At 43.8% G+C, this 21,649-nt stretch overlaps 1 protein-coding gene across 1 annotated transcript in view; it reads left to right on the forward strand.

The window, feature by feature from the left end:
- The first annotated feature begins 233 nt into the window (after nucleotides 1-233).
- The window catches only part of KLHL4 (kelch like family member 4), a 351,644-nt gene continuing 330,228 nt past the window's right edge, over nucleotides 234-21,649 (forward strand). The window contains exon 1 of the mRNA XM_073642176.1: nucleotides 234-1,139. Coding sequence (XP_073498277.1) covers nucleotides 721-1,139 — 419 coding nt within the window. The 5' untranslated portion in view covers nucleotides 234-720. The remainder of the gene's footprint in view (nucleotides 1,140-21,649) is intronic.

Genomic DNA, 21,649 nt, shown 5'->3' on the forward strand with positions numbered 1-21,649 from the left:
TCAATTTCTGCAGTGCCCATTGTAACCTTCCTTCACCTCTTCCCCCTCTACATTTATTCTCTCACCAATATTATATACTTTACCATCCTTTGTGTTTGGAGCTGACAATAACCCAGAACAATGTAGCATCATAACACACTGCATTTGGCTGATAATATGGTCTGTATATTCAGCTGCATTGATATAGTGTATACCCTTCCCCCAACTTCCTGATTTAACTTCATGCAAATCTGAGCAATAGACTAGATAGAATATCATGGAAGGATCTGCAGAGAAGCCAGTGCTGGGCTCAGGGCTGGGAAGAGATTGCATGGCTGTGGAGTCCTTCTCCTATGAATCCAGGCTTTGCCATCATCACTCTGAGCTGCTGGGTTCTGCTTTGCTTTCTTGTATTTCCTATTGCTGCCTGCACTCTCTGGAGATCATGTGAGCTGGGCTATGTGTCTGTAACAGAGCCAGCAGCTGACTGGTGTTATGCTTGCTGCTACTTTCCTGTGCTAAGCTGATTTACTTGTTTAAGGTTTGACCTCATCATCCTGTCAGTGTGGAATCCCACCTACACAGTTAGCAGCAGCAGCAGAGCATGGGCTGAGGTGCTTGCAGCATGCACCAGTCACAGGGACAAGTCTGCTCAGCTCCGCATGCACTGAAGGACTAGAAGGAGACAGATCTGCACATTTACAGATTCCATTTGGTTTATTTTTTTGCAAAAAAAGGAAAATGTCAGTGTCAGGGAAAAAAGAGTTTGATGTGAAGCAGATCCTCAGGCTGCGCTGGAGGTGGTTCAGCCACCCCTCACAAGGTTCTCCAGGATCTGGGGGGTGCCTGCAGCAGGAAGGATATGAGCACAGGGGGACTCCGGTTCACAATAGGCTCAAAAACCATTCCCGGGACAGGAATGGACTAAAGAAGAACAGCAGCCCTGTCCACAACATCCTGACACCGGTGCCAGGTCCAACCCCTGTACACCAGCGGTCCATCCCGTCCTGGCACCAACAGAACCTTATAGAGCACCTGCAAAACAGTGAGGAAATCCCCAAACCCAACAGTAACGAAGAAAAACCGAGGAAAGAAGAGGACAACAGCATCCAGGAGGTCTCCATCACCTCCCAGGAGAACAAGGAGGAATCCGCTGACAGGTAGGAGTTGGTCATTGATCTATTGTGCAAGACTGAGGGAACTGCAGGGTCCCCACTGACACATTGTACTTACTAGTTCACATTGGTCCATTGCTTGATACATTGTATCCACTTTATTGATCTCAACGTTCTATTTACACTTTATCCGCAACGTTCTATTTACACTTTATCCGCAACGTTCTATTTACACTTTAACCGCAACGTTCTATTTACACTTTATCCGCAACGTTCTATTTACACTTTAACCGCAACGTTCTATTTACATTTTATCCGTAACGTTCTATTTACACTTTATCCGCAACGTTCTATTTACACTTTATCCGCAACGTTCTATTTACACTTTATCCGCAACGTTCTATTTACACTTTATCCGCAACGTTCTATTTGTTGTCACTTTGTCCGCTCCTCATTTTCTTTTCTTGTTACCTTTTATCTCATCTCTTGTCTTTGGCTGTTGATAAGAATCATCCAACTCCAATATCTGATCTCACACAAAAAAAGATGGAGGACAGAATGCTTGTAAATATCGTACTTCTCTAATCCATCTATCTACACTGTTCTTCATCCATCAGCGCAATTAACCTTGAGCCGTGAGAGATAACAACTTCTCTTCTGCCTGCTGCTGTGTGCATCTAGGTGCGACTCTGCTTCATAGCCAGCACAAAGTGTGAACACTCTCCATCCACAGGGCACAAATCTCAATGCAGATATGGAGAAAAGTGATTCATAACATGTGTTATGATTCCAGGAGAGGATTGTGTCCTGGGATGGACTCTATACACTGTGTACTGGAGAAGATTGATGAGCCTGTACCATCCAAGAAGAGGCAGAAGGCAGGGGGGGATATGTGATCTTACACTATGTTAAGGTGCAGGCTGGGCAATGGCCAGTAGGTGATCTGTGCAGGTCTTGCTAAACAAAGTGTAGGACAAATGCCATATGTGACCATGCACTTTATATACTATATACTCCAGTATACAGGACACAGGGTCAGGCAGGAAGCAGCCAAGACAATGGCTCTAAAAGTTCTCAAGTCTCCATTCCAGACATGGGAGGGGGGTGGGGGGGGTTCCTAATGAAATGAAATGTTCACACTCTTAACCTGGATTTTGAAGAAGATTTGCTTTAAAATTTACTTCCAACAGTACATGAAGCTGTTTAGGATGTGGTAATTAAAGCAAATTTTACTTCAAAATCCTTATCCAAAAACTCAGTGTAATCAAAGTGATTTCACACTTGAAATGAAGAGTTAATATAGACTATGTATCTTAAGTAGTGCTAAATATACTCATCCTTCCTGCTATATAAAATTGCAATCCTATGTTTAGATGAAGTTGGATTTTATTGTACTGTTCCTGACAATTGTACACAATGTAACAGTTCTAATACTCAGAGAATGCAAAATAATAATAATAATAATAATAATAATGTTAAATTCAAGCAAAGTTTGTATAGACTTCTGTACCTGGACATCAGTCATTGTGCAGTCAGATTATTATGTCAATTTGTCAATTTATTAGTTATTATTATGACTGTATAGAACATCTTATAGATATTACCGCTGTCACTAATCAGATGAGTTTCATTGCTGAGATCACAGTATTATTATATAAGAAGCTCATCATGAAGGCTGATTTGGTAGAATTTAAAGTCTGTGGGGGAAGTATTTCTTGTTTGCACACTTCTTCCTATATCTCAGTTATTCACAGTATATAGTACAGAGACTGGGGTGAACATTTCATTGGTGCAACCTGTGCAGCCGCACAGGAGCCCTAGAGGTAAGGGGCCCATTTCCATCTCCAAAACAGATGAAACTATGCATAATGATTAGTTATTGGGCTGTAAAGGGTCCATATAATGTTTTTGCGCAGGGTCCCTTTCCGGTCTGTGCCCGCCATTGTTAAGGGGAGAACAGATAGGGATGGTCAGAATATTTAGCAGAGGCCATAGTGCACTAGATAGGTAATAATAGTCTCACAGTTCCTTTATATTAGGGATGGCATCAGAACGGACAAGGGAAATGACTGTTTCCTATGTTTCATAGACGTGGATCAGTAATAGATTCCAATAAAATCAATGGCTTAGGGTCCCAGCACAATGGGGTCTATCTAAATTCTCCAAAGCAAACTAAAGCTCCACTCCAACTGGTAAATGCAGTGAAAGCCTAGGAACAGCAGGATACTTTGTGGCTGCTTATAGGGGCATTGGCAGACTTTGGGGTTGGTTATTTGGGCACTTTCTGAAAGCGATATTATATATCACCATTTGGGCACATATGCTGATAATTGCGGCGCTGTGGGTCTATGTGTTGTGTATAATTATATTATGGTATATATTGCGTAGCACTATTATTTGAACATTTTATGACTGTACACTGCATAAAGGCTGGTTTTTAAGTTCTGTAAGACAATGTTACCTGGACATTGTGTGGTGCCATTATTTCAATTGTTGATGATATTGCTATTTAAGCACTTTCTGGCAGTATTATTTAGGAATTGTCTAGCATCATTGTACATAAAAATAATTATATTAACTGATTTTATTATTGTTGTAAAATTTCCTCTTTATTGCTCTACAGAGAAAAAGTAGAGGCAATTCTCCAAAAAAGTTTTGTTCGTAGGCCTCCTGTGGACCTGTAATGGGAAAGCAAATTCTCCTAACCAATAACTTCAGCGTGTGCAGACGTAAATATCAGGAAGGGACCAAACTTCTTGTAAAATAGTAATGTGCTCTATGCAAAGCATTCTGGACACAGCATGGGTGATATGGGCAGGTATAGGACATTGTTTTATTTCTTTTTTTTTATAAATCAATTAGTACATGTGAAAATAAATTAAAATAGATCACTTTGTAATATATCTTAATTAACGGTCAAAAATCTGTCATCAGTGAATACAGACTTTCCCATTACTGAGATAGGAGATGGCATTTGGTGCCCATAAAGTTCTATGGTGAGGGGGGGGGGAGCAGTTAGAGGCTGACACAGACATTCTGCTGCAGGTTCTATTGAAATTGAACTTCAAAAGTTGCACTTTCACTTTAAGGCCACGGCCCCACTATCAGTATTCGGTCAGTATTGTTTCTCAGGAGTGGGAGACAAAACCAGGTGAGGAACAATCAGAGAAAAGGTTTAATAGAAACAAGTCACCAATTCTGCATTTATCACCCACTCCTGGTTTTGGCTCCCACTCCTGAGAAAAAATACTGACCAAATACTGATAGTGGGGCCGTGGCCTAAGGCTACGTTCCCACGATAAGCTTTTGGTGAGTTTTTGACACTGTGTATTTTTGCTGTGTCAAAAACGCAGCATCTTACAGTCCCTGAAAAGTGGATGGGATTTATAGCAATCTTGTGCTGACTGTGCTTTTATTTTACTCACCCGCGGTGCGAGTTTCAAATCTGCAGCATGTTAATTTCTCTTGTGGGTACGCTGAGTTTTCTGTGCAGATTTCCCCATAGACTTACATTAGATGCAGAAAATCCTCAGGTAAAAAATGCACGTGCGTTTTTAGTGCGTTTCCACAGCGGAAATGCACCAAAACACATGTAATCTGCACCTAAGTATATCAATAAAATGTTGTTAACGCATGTTAAAAAAACGCAATGAAAAAATTCAAGTAATCTAATTTACATAATAGGTGCTGAAATTCTGCAACATCAAAAACTCGCCAAAAGCTCATGGTGGGAATGTAGCTTAAATGTTGCTATAATGTGCAGCAGTGACACTATTTACAAACATTTTCTGCAAATTGACCCCAACAGACTGATACAAACCCCTCTTACTCATATTTAAATGTGGTGCATATAGGATAAAAACTAACTTTAAGTGCAGTTGTGAAATGCATCAGCTCATCATCGCCTAAAATAATTGTCACTAAAACCTCAGATTCTATTGCAGAGTTACGTCATTCTGTACTTGGCTTTATTTTCTCTCTCTCAACGATGGATCTGTCAGTCCTATGTAAATAAAGTTTAATTATTATTATTTGCTGCCCAAACCACTGTCCGTATGAATCAGAGCCTGGTGCATGATTGTAGCCAGGTAAGTTTTTCTCTGAATCACCGGGGTATATTCAGAAGTTAGAAGATGTGGGCCAGAGAACAAAGGCAGAGAGGAGACTAGTCCAGCGTCACCCCGCCGGCTCCTCCCTGCACCACTCTCGCTGATTGAAAGGTCTGTCCCATACATGTACATGGGCAGGGACCTGTCAATCACTTGGAGTTGGCCGGGGAGAAGGTGGCGCCGGACTAGTCAGGTCTCTCCCTATAGGCGTTGGTCGGATCTTTAAACTCTGTTAAAACATTTCTGTCTGCGATTGTGCAGCCAGGCCCCTGATTCATGCTCCTGTGGTTTGGGCAGCGTGAATCAATTGACAAGTTTCCTTTAATATAATCTAAGAAAAAAAAATAATGAAGTGATTTGTCTGAATTTTCTAAAGCATTAGGGAACGTTATCTGTAAGTTGCATCCTGAATGGAGCAGAAGTTCTCATCCTCTATTCATTGTCCAAGGGACTTCCGGAGAAAGCCAAGTACAAGGCTCCGCACCTACGCTCTACTGCAAAACCCGGTTCTCGGGGTCCTAGAGACCCCCTTCTCTATCTGGAGGTCTTACTGCTGAGACCCCCAGGAATCAGCAGTATTGATGGGCGCTAACTTGTTTGTTTTTTTTTATATATATAATTAATCCTTTTCAGCTACTTTCTTTAAATTTGATGCATTTTCAGCCTTTAAATAAAAAAAAAATCAGATCTTCACCCGATGCAAGTAGTTACTTTCAATGCTAATCAGCAAACATAAGGGAAACGCTGAGGATTATCTGTGAAAATTTGTACATAGAAAATCTGCAGTCGGTTACAGTCTCAGCCTTTTGGACGGCTTTCAAATAAATCTCATGCAGAAATTTTCAGCAGAAATTTACCTCTAAAAACAGAATTATTAATGTTAATCATTTCACAATGATTTTCACCTTGTTCAATGTGGAGCCTTAACATTTCCGCCTACTTTAAACTACTGTACATGCACTTTTTTCTGCATTGATACATTGTTGCAAACCATCCTGACAGAAGAGACTTTTGTGCCACTTCTGTGTTCAGATTACTGACTGATGTCTACCAAGATTGCCGATGTATATAAAGAAAGATGCTGTTTATTCACTGACAGTAAGCAGAGATCTTAAAACTAGGGAGAAATTGTAATTAATTGTTGTTGAACTTTTCATTTATAAAAACATTAAGGTTTATTTACATGAAAATGGAAAACCTCTTTATTAGTTCTTGTAGAGGAGAAATTGGAAGCAGGAAGTTTCTTGTAACATTAAGGAACAGATCCGGCCGCGCTGATCTCTCCGCAGGGAGCTCGGGGGGGGGGGGGGGGGTCAGGTGATCTTGTCAAGGAGAATAAAAGACGTTTTGGCTGCTGCGAGGCTTCGGTGTGATAGAACTGTCTGCCTTGTGTAGATAAGGACAAGGAACGTCACAAAGCAATGGGCTGAGATCTGCACACGATATTGACTATTAAAGGCGTAAAACAGCGCAGCGACCACAGAGGATTCCAGCGCACGAAACCCCAGTATTACGCATCTAATATCGGCTTCAACAACAAGGGACTATTAGAATATTTCCAGATAATATATTGTAAACGAGAGAAAATCACAAATTGTTACATTTGTGACTAGAAGCAAAGGAAATTAGTTTTTTTTTTTAAAGGCAAATGTGCAAACATCTTTCTATTGCTATAATGTATCAAATATTAACATGACGCAACTTTGTTTGCAAATAATTTGGGATTTGTAACAACCTACCGTTTCGTGTCTACAGCTCCTATGCAGAACTAACGTGTCTCCATGGTTGCAGAGTATAAACAAACCTTCTGCGTAGTCAGATCCCTCGGTGATTTGTCTCCCCGTCTGCAGGATATGAAGGGAGTGGAGTAAACTGCAGATATTAAACAGCTGAAAAAAAGACACCAAACAATTTTGACCATTTTCTTCTAACCATTGAGGTCCATTTTTGATCATCACAGATCCCGGCTGAGTGCAGACATTTGGGAAAAGCCGATCTGTTGTGTTGGAGTTTTTCAGCCAACCGGAACTTCATGGACCAACTAAAAAAGACGTGTGTACGGCCACCAAACACATGTATCAGGCTGCACATAGCTTTGCATAGGAGCTGTAGACATAAAACGGTAAATCAAAACTGTTTGCGCGGCTGATTCATTTTTAAACTTATGATTTTTCATCAATGGAAAATAGTAAAACTCCAGTTTGCTCAGTAGAGACGTGGAAAGTACAGATAAGTGACTTAAATGCATATCACATTTTAGGAAATTTGCAGTTTCCAGCAAATATGAACAATTTGTGATTTGTTTTGTGATAATCTAAAAAAATACAAAAACTATTTTACATGAAGCAGAAGATTGCAATGGACAAAGAAGGCTCACATGACCTCGGACAGGATCGGACAGGCTCCCCCATAATGCCCTGTTGCTATCAAATCACATGGTATAGCACAGCCAATCAGGATGGATTATCCTAGCCTGTATAAAAGCTGAGACAGGGAATGCAGCTGCCATTTTGGGCTGATTCTAGATAGTGACAGGATATCACAGCTCAGCAATAGAGATAGTCAAAGGTGGCCATAAAAAACTGAGTAAACATTACAGATAGTGTGTGACAGCAGTGAAGAATAGTTACCATCTATTTACCCATAGCTGTATGTGTCGAATTCAGATGTATTTGTGTTAAAAAGCTTGTACTAAGTAGTATTCAGTCCTAGGAGTCCCCAGAGTTTTACACGCATCTTTTCATGGCAGTGGAGTACTTACGAATCATCACTAGTCAAATATTTTTTGAACAATTTGGTGAACCTGGCTGATTCGTATTTGAAGCCATTTACTCATCTCTGACAGCTGAACATTCAGAATAGACGGATTGTTGCTGCATCTAAGTCCGGTGCCGCCCTCCCATGCCTTTTGTACGGGGTAACGAGCCGCAGTTTCAGATTAAGAGATGCTACATCAGCAGGTTGAAATAAAAAGACAAAAACAAAATTGTTCCATAAGTTTGTGATCAAAAATGAGCGAAATCGGGCAAAATTCTAATTGGTCAGATTCACTCAAATTTGCATTAAATTTATGTAAAGTGAATTGAATGTGTCATCATTGACGGTAAGCAATTTTTATTATCCTCTGAGTTCTCTCTGGAATATAATAATACAGAAAGGGTTAAAAAAAATAAAAAATATATATTACATTCACCTCGTCCATCGCCTGTCCCGCTGCAGCTCTCCGCCGGCTCGCTTCCTCCAAGTCTTCTCTTCAGTCTTCGGCGCTGACTCGACATCGTGAGCTGTTGCGCTGGGACGGGTGAGGGGCAGGTTAATGTATTTTTTTTTATGTTTTAACCTTTTTCCAGACCTAAAGGAAATTCAGCGAAATAGTGGATCTAAAGTTTGCTGGAACTTTGTAGCAAAACTAACTGTGACGACTTTTCGGTTTTCACTTTTGCAGCAATGAAGTTGATAATTGCCGGTATCTCTGCAGGGACGAGTGTCTGGGTTAAGTCTTCGCCCGAGTTGCACTGAAGGCCATGTTGTAATAACCAAGCTTTAACCTTTGCTGTTCTGATTTACTAATATAAGCAGTTTCCACAGAGGGTGCACAGACTTTCGCAGACGATTGCACAGCTATAGATATAGATGTCATTAGCTGGTGCCTTCATGCTTCTATTACCAGGGCTGCAATGCTCGCAGGAACGTCTGACGAATGTTTGTGTCGCACAGATTCTAATGGAAGCGAAGAAGAAATGAGATACCGGCGCTCCTGTTTCCCGATAAAACCCCCAAAAACATAAAAGAACACGTTTGCAAGCCGCTGCCGCTACTCCCTGGGGGTGAGATTGTGGGAACAGAGGCCGCGCCAAGCATTGTCTGCACTGAGGACCTTCCGCGCAGTTTCCTTTAATGTGAAAGGCGGCTGCAGAAAAGACGTCTCCCTGCGATCGGGCGGAGAGATTCGTAAGATCTGTGAATTCTCCCTCACATTCTCATTAATGTCATTTATCTTCATACCGCGGAGAGAGGACAATAAAACCGCTCCATCTGTTATCATAAATCCGGGCTCTTTCCTTTCCTGCAGTTATATTTACAGTATTTCTATTAACACTTAATGGGGTTTCCAGCATCTCAAAATAATCGGCTTCGAGGAAGAAACAAAAAGAAAAGTTATCTGGACTCCATTTATCCCCTGCCAGTCTCTGCTTACTTCCTGCAGCAATGCCGTGACATCCATATGCAAGAGACCGCTGCAGCCAATCCCTGCCCTCTGTAGTGATGCTGATTGGTACGGCATATGACAGCGTAAGGCAGTGATTGGTTGCAGAGGTCTCATGCATATGGTAATAAATGCACATGCAATTGGAAGAGTGTCTCAAGTGGGGTACCACAAGGCTCTGTCCTGGCCCCAGTGTTGTTCAACATTTTTATAAATGATCTACATAAGGTAAACGAATCAAATCCGCAGACGATGTAATGCTAGGAGGGATAGCGAACACTAGAGAAGACAGAGAAAGGATTCAGAAGGATCGAGATAAGCTTGAGCAATGGGCAGCAACTAATAGAATGGGATTTAACAGGGAGAAATGCAAGATTCTACATCTGGGCAAGAAAAACGAAAATTACATCTACAGAATGGGAGGAATAGAACTAAGCAACAGCACGTGTGAAAAAGACTTGGGTATACTAATAGATCACAGACTGCACATGAGTCAACAGTGTGATGCAGCAGCAGAAAAGGCAAATACAATTCTGGGATGTATTAACAGAAGCATAGAGTCTAGATCACGTGAAGCAATTATCCCCCTCTACTCCTCCTTGGTCAGGCCTCATCTGGATACTGTGTCCAGTTCTGGGCACCACATTTTATAAAAGACATGAAGAAACTGGAGCAAGTTCAGAGAAGAGCGACCAGAATGGTGACTGGTCTGCAAACTATGTCCTATGAGGAACAATTAGAGGATTTGGAAATGTTTAGCTTGCAAAAGAGAAGACTGAGAGGAGACTTAATAGCTGTCTACAAATATCTGAAGGGCTGTCACATTGTAGAGGAATCAGCTTTATTCTCAGTTGTACATGGAAACACAAGAAGCAATGGGATGAAACTGAAAGGGAGAAGATACAGATTAGATATTAGAAAAAAACTTTTTGACAGTGAGGTGATCAATGAGAGGAACAGGCGGCCACGAGAGGTGGTGAGTTCTCCTTCAATGGACGTCTTCAGAGGCTGGACAAACATCTGTCTGAGATGGTTTACTGAATCCTGCATTGAGCAGGGGGTTGGACACGAGGACCCTGGAGGTCCCCTCCAACTCTAACATTGTAGGATTCTATGATATGGACGACACGTCATTGCTGCAGGAAGTAAGCAGAGATCAGCGAGGAATAAAGTGGCTGTGTAATTCCTTATTTTATACCACCCCCTCGTCATGAACGATTCTGTGAATGTGGATGATGGAAACTTGTGTTGATGTGAATTTATGCTCACGTTCCATTTTATTGGCCACAGTGGTGTTCTGTGGCCGCTGGACGGAAGAGACAGCACCGCCTCTTACCTGGCAGTGTCCGCCATTCTTCTTTGGATTATCAGTCCTGGCGTGATGTCACATGTGAGTTATGCTACAACGAAGATGTCATGCCAGGCCAGTTAATCAAAAGAAGAGCAGCAGATGCCGACAGGTAAGAGGCAGTTCTCACTCTCCTATCCAGGGGCCATAGACTACAACTGTGAACAAAGAAATGGGATGTGCAAATTGATTCACAAATTTTTTTACTAGAAACCCTTCTGTAAGTAGGAAGAGACTGCGCACAGTGGCTGCACAGGAGGAGGAGGCTGCACACAGTGGCTGCACAGGAGGAGGAGGCTTCACACAGTGACCACACAGGAGGAGGAGGCTTCACACAGTGACTGCACAGGAGCAAGAGACTGCACACAGTGACTGCACAGGAGGAGGAGGCTACACACAGTGGCTGCACAGGAGGAGGAGGCTGCACACAATGACTGCACAGGAGCAAGAGACTGCACACAGTGACTGCACAGGAGGAGGAGGCTTCACACAGTGACCACACAGGAGGAGGAGGCTGTACACAGTGACTGCACAGGAGGAGGAGGCTGTACACAGTGACCACACAGGAGGAGGAGGCTTCACACAGTGACTGCACAGGAGCAAGAGACTGCACACAGTGACTGCACAGGAGGAGGAGGCTACACACAGTGGCTGCACAGGAGGAGGAGGCTGCACACAATGACTGCACAGGAGCAAGAGACTGCACACAGTGACTGCACAGGAGGAGGAGGCTTCACACAGTGACCACACAGGAGGAGGAGGCTGTACACAGTGACTGCACAGGAGGAGGAGGCTGTACACAGTGACCACACAGGAGGAGGAGGCTTCACACAGTGACTGCACAGGAGCAAGAGACTGCACACAGTGACTGCACAGGAGGAGGAGGCTACACACAGTGGCTGCACAGGAGGAGGAGGCTGCACACAGTGACTGCACAGGAGGAGGAGGCTGCACACAGTGACTGCACAGGAGCAAGAGACTGCACACAGTGACTGCACAGGATGGGTGTGGCCAGGGGAAGTGTTATTTTTGAGATTCACATAATCTACATTATGACCCTCCAATGCTGCCGGCATTTGACTTTTCCCTTTTCTATTGAAACTTTTTATCTCCGTCAATTAGAGGATTTTCCATGAATATCCATCCAGCAGCCCCCGCCCGGGTTTAACAAAATCTGATAAAGGGGATTATAGCTGGAATGTAATGATGTGAAAAATAAATCGACCCCCGAAAACTTTTTGAAATAATAATATTATTATAATATTGATGGCAATGATGATTATAGACAGCGGTGGAACAAGGAGCGGCTGCAGATAATCCTGGCTGTGAGCGCTCTGTGCGTGTTGGCATTTCTATGGCTCTGTCATCCGTCCCTGCGGATATATGGGGACTGAGGCCGGACAGATGGGCCGGGTCGTACGATGAAGCGCCGGTTCGCTCCGCTTTTACAGTCCTGTAGGTCGCAGCAGCTGAACAGTTGGTGGATTTGGTGGGAGCGTGAGGACTATTAGCAGGGGACGGCAGGATGGCGCATCTCGTTACACGCTGCTTCAGCTGGTAATCAACAGTCAAGGCACCCCCGGCCGACACGGTGTCAATGTCAATGCGCTGGAGTGCCAAGGCAGAGCCCAGCTGCCGTACTTCTCTGTAATTGCTTTGGCAGAGGGAAGCGCGGGCATCGCAGTCACAGAATGCAGCGTATAGAGGTGCGCTTATATTGTCCTTCATTTAATGGTATCCAGAAAAAACTGTGGGGACATCATGCTGCATATAGGGGAGCTGTGGTGACACCATACTGTATATAGAGAGCTGTGGGGCATCATACTGTATATAGAGAGCTGTGGTGACACCATACTGTATATAGAGAGCTGTGGGGCATCATACTGTATATAGAGAGCTGTGGGGCATCATACTGTATATAGAGAGCTGTGGGGCACCATACTGTGTATAGAGAGCTGTGGGGCATCATACTGTATATAGAGAGCTGTGGGGCATCATACTGTATATAGAGAGCTGTGGGGCATCATACTGTATAAAGAGAGCTGTGGGGCACCATACTGTGTATAGAGAGCTGTGGGGCACCATACTGTGTATAGAGAGCTGTGGGGCACCATACTGTGTATAGAGAGCTGTGGGGCATCATACTGTATATAGAGAGCTGTGGGGCATCATACTGTATATAGAGAGCTGTGGGGCATCATACTGTATAAAGAGAGCTGTGGGGCATCATACTGTGTATAGAGAGCTGTGGGGCATCATGCTGTATATAGAGAGCTGTGGGGCATCATACTGTATATAGAGAGCTGTGGGGCATCATGCTGCATATAGGGGAGCTGTGGTGACACCATACTGTATATAGAGAGCTGTGGGGCATCATACTGTATATAGAGAGCTGTGGGGCATCATACTGTATATAGAGAGCTGTGGGAGCATTATACTGTTTATAGGGGCTTTGGGAGCATCATACTGTATATAGCATTCAGAGTCTCTCCTATGGCCCCTCAGAAAAATGTTTTGCTCCCCTCTAGTCTAGTGAATCTTTCGGCTGCACTGATTGTTTGCTACGATGTGTCTGGTATAATATGTAAAATGTATCAATCTAAAAAGGATTCTTTCCAAAATGGCGCCTAGTCTGGAATTGTGCCTGGAATTGCGGCTTAAGTCCATTAATGCAAATGTTCCATAGCTGTAGTACCACACACAAACTGTAGCCAGAGGTGGCGCTATGAATTCTTTTTTTTTTCTTTCTTTGGAGACGGCAGCCATGTTTTTGTAATCCTTTAAAATCAAACTATGGCCCCGATTTATCAAAGCGTAAAAATATTCAAAATGTTACAATTTTTTTTTTACACAACTCATAGTTGTACAAAATGTAGCAAATTGTGGTATTTTTACACAGTGCTGGACAGCTCCGCCCACTGTTGAAAGTGGGATGGGCTTAGCTGTAATGGGCGTGGCTGAACATGGGCGGCAAATTGATCATAATTATGCTACAAAAGTGTCATAAAGTGCAACATAAATGTACTTCAGTCTCCTTGAGGTGGCGCACGGCCGCTGGAAGATGCAGCAAATTCTTAAAGAAGTGCACGCCGCTCAATGAATCTGCAGCAGCGCTCATCATGGCTGACGTGCAAAACATCGGCCTTTATAAATAGGGGCCTAAGACTCTTCTGGATACAAATGTGACAAACCTTCAGCTGTGAGAATGACTCGGTCAGTATGGATTTATAGCCTCTGGTTATAGAAACAGGATGGTGACAGTTCATTGCAGAGATATTGAAAAATGAGGAAAAATCAAAACAAGACATAAGAGAAATTTGCAGTCATCGTCCCTAAATATAGAGCAAATAAAATAAGTAGCAGAGCTATAATAATCCGCTCACTGACACACAGATCTGCAATATCTGGAGTAGCGGCTGTAGAAATACCTGGAGGTTTTCGCACTCCAGGAGATTTCTTTACTGTTTTATTAAAAAAAAAAGTAGAACCAACATTTTTCATCTGCTGCACTTTACCTGGAGCGTCAGGAAGACTGTGAAACGCGAGGGCGCCTTAACAAGGGAGAAAACCGGAGCAGATCAGAAGACAGGGGCATGGAAGCCAGGAGAGCCAGTCTGGAGCTCATTATCAAGAAGATGGGAGATTCATAAATGTACAGTAGATATGAAAAGTCTACACGCCCTTGTTAAAGTATCAGGTTTTTGTCATGTAAACAAATGTAACCGAGAAGAATCATTTCAGAACTTTTTTTTTTCTCTCCCTTTATTGTCGCTGATATATCTGTACAAGTTCATCGAGAAACAAACTGTGGTTGCAGAAGTGTGAGCTTCAACAAAGCAATAGCGTGAGGGTGTGAAGAGTTATGCAACCACATTATTTTACTTTTTTATTTTTTATTTTTGACTTGAAAATAGTTCAGTTTCTTTCTCAGCGGATTTGTACAGATTATGGGCGACAGAAATGGGGTGGAAAGTTCTGAAATGATTCTTCTTGGTAGATTTTTTTTTTTTACTAGACAACAACCTGGCACTTTAACTGGGGTATGTAAACTTTTTTTATATCCACTGTATGTGATATATGTACAACAACATATGTTACCAAGATTATTACTTAGGACTTCATGTCAAGCAGCCCGGGCACCCCACCTCATTGTGCTCCTCTTTGGTTACTTTTATTTTATAATATTCTTACAGTATAAGAATCTTCTCTCCATTCTCAGCTGATACAGATAAGAAAAGTGATTAGATGCAAATTGAATTTGTGTCAAATTTTAGGAAATTCACTGCGCCCGATAAATTTGTACAATTTGCAACTTGAGTCACGCAAAGCCGCAAAAATGGGCGCCACCATTTTATACACCGCAGAAGTTTGCATCAGTCACAGACCTCAAGCGCGGCTGTGCAGGTTTCCCCATTGTTCCTTGCATCTGTCACATCACATTAAGGCATAGCCGAAGAGGAGGGACTGTGGTAGGCTGTATAAAAGCTGAGGCAGGGAATGCAGCGGCAATTTTAAGGTGAATCTGGATAGTGAGAGGATGTCTCAGCTCACAACTTAGCAGTCGGTGTTTTAAGAGAAAGCCATTAGATACTGAAGAAATTGTACAGATAGTGTGTGACAACACCACTATGAAGAACAATTACTATCCGTTTACCCAGAACTATATATGTGGAGGTCAGGGTTGACGTTACTAATGTCTATGCATTAAAGAGGCTGAAAAGTGTTTTTCGAAAGATTCTCTTATCTCTAACTGCGGAGCTTCTGCTCAGATAAAGGAAGCAGAGCTGCAGTGTAAAGCATTGGGAAGTGGCAAAGAAGCAAGGGTGCACATTTTCTTCCTGTGAATTAACCAATTCAGCTCTGCTACATACCAGACACATCTCACTGTCTCCTCCACTTCTTACAGCTTTGGAGTAATGGCCGATTCTCTGCTCCATTATTACAGGCAAATGAAGAATAAAAACCATTGTAAATGGTGACCCCCTCGGAGGGAGCTCGTCTCTGTAGATGTTACTAAGTACTTAACTGCTGAAATTGGATTTTCGGCATGAAACGTGAAACATTTTCAGAATTGCGTCTCAAGGTCAATGTCGTCCATTAACACCTCTGAACATTTTACTTTCATGCAGCCCTCGGGGGTTCACATATTAAAAAATGCAAGGAGAAAAATAAAACGTTGCCGCCTCTTATGGGGGGAAAAAAAGAAAAGATTGAAGCCTGAAGGCGACATCATCACAGTAAAACTGCGGCATTCGTGCAAAACCTCAATCTTCCTCCATGAGTGAAGAAGTCGTGGAAGATGTCACATCTCTACAACTTGGAACATTTTTAATAACTTGTGATTGCCATATAACTCACATGGTCCAAGTGCCGTTCACCGTGTACCCTAAATATGGCGTCACATGGTGCTGACTGTCGCAGCAGCAAACCCTGGGGAAGTCTGGGGGGGGTAAAGTTTCTCTTTGAGGAGAGAACCAGGCTGGTGAGGGGACAACGACAGGTCCGGCAATGCACTTTGGCTGTCCAATAGGATGGAAGCGGCTCTCTACTGCCGCCCTATAAATCATCGCCAACCCTACAATGCCACAAGACGAGGGATATTCAGCCAAACCAGAGTCTTCTCCATGTACAGGCTGCTGGTTTGGGGCTTTGTGGCACTATGTCTGCCCTATGGCAAAGCCAGCGGCCACGTTTCTACTTGAGCAGAGTGCCACGTGGCAGACGTGTAGGGCAGCAATGCTTCCTATGGAAATGACACGGTTTTCCTAACTCCAGTGTAGTGCAACACGCTTCATCTCGGAGCGGGGAAAGCCTTTATAATTATCCCCCTCCATGTCTGCTTGGCGGGAGGTAAAATCACTTGGTCGCCGGGATCAGAGTAAGACGCAATGTACAGTACAGACCAAAAGTTTGGACACACCTTCTCATTTAAAGATTTTTCTGTATTTTCATGACTTTGAAAATTGTACATTCACACTGAAGGCATCAAAACTATGAATTACCACATGTGGAATTATATACTTAACAAAAAAGTGTGAAACAACTGAAAATATGTCTTATATTCTAGGTTCTTCAAAGTAGCCACCTTTTGCTTTGATGACTGCTTTGCACACTCTTGGCATTCTCTTGATGAGCTTCAAGAGGTAGTCACCGGAAATGGTTTTCACTTCACAGGTGTGCCCTGTCAGGTTTAATAAGTGGGATTTCTTGCCTTATAAATGGGGTTGGGACCATCAGTTGTGTTGTGCAGAAGTCAGGTGGATAGACAGCTGATAGTCCTACTGAATAGACTGTTAGAATTTGTATTATGGCAAGAAAAAAACAGCTAAGTAAAGAAAAACGAGTGGCCATCATTACTTTAAGAAATGAAGGTCAGTCAGTCCGAAAAATTGGGTAAACTTTGAATGTGTCCCCAAGTGCAGTTGCAAAAACCATCAAGCGCTACAAAGAAACTGGCTTACATGAGGACCGCCCCAGGAAGGGAAGACCAAGAGTCACCTCTGCTTCTGAGGATAAGTTTATCCGAGTCACCAGCCTCAGAAATCACAGGTTAACAGCATCTCAGATTAGAGACCAGGTCCATGCCACACAGAGTTCTAGCAGCAGACACATCTCTTCAACAACTGTTAAGAGGAGACTTTGTGCAGCAGGCCTTCATGGTAAAATAGCTGCTAGGAAACCACTGCTAAGGACAGGCAACAAGCAGAAGAGACTTGTTTGGGCTAAAGAACACAAGGAATGGACATTAGACCAGTGGAAATCTGTGCTTTGGTCTGATGAGTCCAAATTTGAGATCTTTGGTTCCAACCACCGTGTCTTTGTGCGACGCAAAAAAGGTGAACGGATAGACTCTACATGCCTGCTTCCCGCCATGAAGCATGGAGGAGGAGGTGTGATGGTGTGGGGGTGCTTTGCTGGTGACACTGTTGGGGATTTATTCAAAATTGAAGGCATACTGAACCAGCATGGCTACCACAGCATCTTGCAGCAGCATGCTATTTCATCCGGTTTGCGTTTAGTTGGACCATAATTTATTTTTCAACAGGACAATGACCCTAAACACCTCCAGGCTGTGTAAGGGCTATTTGGCCAAGAAGGAGAGTGATGGGGTGCTACGCCAAATGACCTGGCCTCCACAGTCACCAGACCTGAACCCAATCGAGATGGTTTGGGGTGAGCTGGACCGCAGAGTGAAGGCAAAAGGGCCAACAAGTGCTAAGCATCTCTGGGAACTCCTTCAAGATTGTTGGAAGACCATTTCCGGTGACTACCTCTTGAAGCTCATCAAAAGAATGCCAAGAGTGTGCAAAGCAGTCATCAAAGCAAAAGGTGGCTACTTTGAAGAACCTAGAATATAAGACATATTTTCAGCTGTTTCACACTTTTATGCTCAGTATATAATTCCACATGTGGTAATTCATAGTTTTGATGCCTTCAGTGTGAATGTACAATTTTCAAAGTCATGAAAATACAGAAAAATCTTTAAATGAGAAGGTGTGTCCAAACTTTTGGTCTGTACTGTACATAATGCAGAAATTGCCGTCTCCATCAGTCTCAGAATAATTGGTCCAAATCCAGCAAAATAACAACCTGTCCACAAACAGCGTCTAATGACAGCGAGCGGCGAAATGTCACCAGCAGCTCAGAGATCTGTGTAATTAGCTGAATCTACCTGGCACCGGCACGGTGAGTGTTACTGAAGCTCGGGGGGACGCAACGCGGCACGGGCAGAGGACGCAACTACCCCCATAAGAAAATACACCGCCTGAGGCTGTCAGTTTATTCATATTTCTGCCGAAACACATTACAGGGCCTGGACCCATCACTTCGAGTGATAAGAGGCCGTATGAACAATGTATGAACAATGTATGAACAATGTATCTCTGTCCGGGATAGAACCCGCTGATACTTCACCTGTCATGTGGTCGTTACGTGATCTCCCGCAGCCCAACGCTAATCACATGGTGTGTAAGTAATAAGAGCAGAACGCCGCCGTCATCCTTATATGTAACAGGACAGATGTGTCTGCAGGAAGGAGGAAAGGAAGGAGGAAGGAAAGAATGAAGGGAGAAAGGAAGTAAGGGAGGGGGAATAAAGGAAGGGAAAGGGGAAGGAAGGATAAAGGAAGAAGGAAGGGAGGGGGGAATAAAGGAAGGGAAAGGGGAAGGAAGGATAAAGGAAGGGAGAGGGGACTAAAGAAAGGAAAAGGGGAAGGAAGGATAAAGGAAGAAGGAAGGGGGGGGACTAAAGAAAGGAAAAGGGGAAGGAAGGATAAAGGAAGAAGGAAGGGAGGGGGGAATAAAGGAAGGGAAAGGGGAAGGAAGGATAAAGGAAGGGAGAGGGGACTAAAGAAAGGAAAAGGGGAAGGAAGGATAAAGGAAGAAGGAAGGGGGGGGACTAAAGAAAGGAAAAGGGGAAGGAAGGATAAAGGAAGAAGGAAGGGGGGGGACTAAAGAAAGGAAAAGGGGAAGGAAGGATAAAGGAAGAAGGAAGGGAGGGGGGAATAAAGGAAGGGAAAGGGGAAGGAAGGATAAAGGAAGAAGGAAGGGAGGGGGGACTAAAGAAAGGAAAAGGGGAAGGATAAAGGAAGAAGGAAGGGAGGGAGGGGGGGACTAAAGAAAGGAAAAGGGGAAGGAAGGATAAAGGAAGAAGGAAGGGAGGGGGGACTAAAGAAAGGAAAAGGGGAAAGAAGGATAAAGGAAGACGGAAGGGAGGGGGGACTAAAGAAAGGAAAAGGGGAAGGAAGGATAAAGGAAGAAGGAAGGGAGGGGGGACTAAAGAAAGGAAAAGGGGAAGGAAGGATAAAGGAAGAAGGAAGGGAGGGGGGACTAAAGAAAGGAAGGAAAAGGGGAAGGAAGGATAAAGGAAGAAGGAAGGGAGGGGGACTAAAGAAAGGAAAAAGGGGAAGGAAGGATAAAGGAAGAAGGAAGGGAGGGGGGACTAAAGAAAGGAAAAGGGGAAGGAAGGATAAAGGAAGAAGGAAGGGAGGGGGGACTAAAGAGAGGAAAAGGGGAAGGAAGGATAAAGGAAGAAGGAAGGGAGGGGGGACTAAAGAAAGGAAAAGGGGAAGGAAGGATAAAGGAAGAAGGAAGGGAGGGGGACTAAAGAAAGGAAAAAGGGGAAGGAAGGATAAAGGAAGAAGGAAGGGAGGGGGGACTAAAGAAAGGAAAAGGGGAAGGAAGGATAAAGGAAGAAGGAAGGGAGGGGGGACTAAAGAAAGGAAAAAGGGGAAGGAAGGATAAAGGAAGAAGGAAGGGAGGGGGGACTAAAGAAAGGAAAAAGGGGAAGGAAGGATAAAGGAAGAAGGAAGGGAGGGGGGACTAAAGAAAGGAAAAGGGGAAGGAAGGATAAAGGAAGAAGGAAGGGGGGGACTAAAGAAAGGAAAAGGGGAAGGAAGGATAAAGGAAGAAGGAAGGGAGGGGGGAATAAAGGAAGGGAAAGGGGAAGGAAGGATAAAGGAAGAAGGAAGGGAGGGGGGACTGAAGAAAGGAAAAGGGGAAGGATAAAGGAAGAAGGAAGGGAGGGAGGGGGGGACTAAAGAAAGGAAAAGGGGAAGGAAGGATAAAGGAAGAAGGAAGGGAGGGGGGAATAAAGGAAGGGAAAGGGGAAGGAAGGATAAAGGAAGAAGGAAGGGAGGGGGGACTAAAGAAAGGAAAAGGGGAAGGATAAAGGAAGAAGGAAGGGAGGGAGGGAGGGACTAAAGAAAGGAAAAGGGGAAAGAAGGATAAAGGAAGACGGAAGGGAGGGGGGACTAAAGAAAGGAAAAGGGGAAGGAAGGATAAAGGAAGAAGGAAAGGGAGGGGGGACTAAAGAAAGGAAAAGGGGAAAGAAGGATAAAGGAAGACGGAAGGGAGGGGGGACTAAAGAAAGGAAAAGGGGAAGGAAGGATAAAGGAAGAAGGAAAGGGAGGGGGGACTAAAGAAAGGAAAAGGGGAAGGAAGGATAAAGGAAGAAGGAAGGGAGGGGGGACTAAAGAAAGGAAAAAGGGGAAGGAAGGATAAAGGAAGAAGGAAGGGAGGGGGACTAAAGAAAGGAAAAAGGGGAAGGAAGGATAAAGGAAGAAGGAAGGGAGGGGGGACTAAAGAAAGGAAAAGGGGAAGGAAGGATAAAGGAAGAAGGAAGGGAGGGGGGACTAAAGAGAGGAAAAGGGGAAGGAAGGATAAAGGAAGAAGGAAGGGAGGGGGGACTAAAGAAAGGAAAAGGGGAAGGAAGGATAAAGGAAGAAGGAAGGGAGGGGGGACTAAAGAAAGGAAAAAGGGGAAGGAAGGATAAAGGAAGAAGGAAGGGAGGGGGGACTAAAGAAAGGAAAAGGGGAAGGAAGGATAAAGGAAGAAGGAAGGGAGGGGGGACTAAAGAAAGGAAAAAGGGGAAGGAAGGATAAAGGAAGAAGGAAGGGAGGGGGGGACTAAAGAAAGGAAAAGGGGAAGGAAGGATAAAGGAAGAAGGAAGGGAGGGAGGACTAAAGAAAGGAAAAGGGGAAGGAAGGATAAAGGAAGAAGGAAGGGAGGGGGGACTAAAGAAAGGAAAAAGGGGAAGGAAGGATAAAGGAAGAAGGAAGGGAGGGGGGACTAAAGAAAGGAAAAAGGGGAAGGAAGGATAAAGGAAGAAGGAAGGGAGGGGGGACTAAAGAAAGGAAAAGGGGAAGGAAGGATAAAGGAAGAAGGAAGGGAGGGGGGACTAAAGAAAGGAAAAAGGGGAAGGAAGGATAAAGGAAGAAGGAAGGGAGGGGAGACTAAAGAAAGGAAAAGGGGAAGGAAGGATAAAGGAAGAAGGAAGGGAGAGGGGACTAAAGAAAGGAAAAGGGGAAGGAAGGATAAAGGAAGGAGGACGGGAGAAAGGAAGGTTGGAAGGAAGAGACAAAGAGAGGAAGAATTGAAGGATATGAGGGAGC

Source organism: Phyllobates terribilis, unplaced genomic scaffold (assembly GCF_046119375.1).
Source record: "Phyllobates terribilis strain yellow unplaced genomic scaffold, ASM4611937v1 Scaffold_7__3_contigs__length_470593459, whole genome shotgun sequence".
Lineage (NCBI taxonomy): Eukaryota > Metazoa > Chordata > Amphibia > Anura > Dendrobatidae > Phyllobates > Phyllobates terribilis.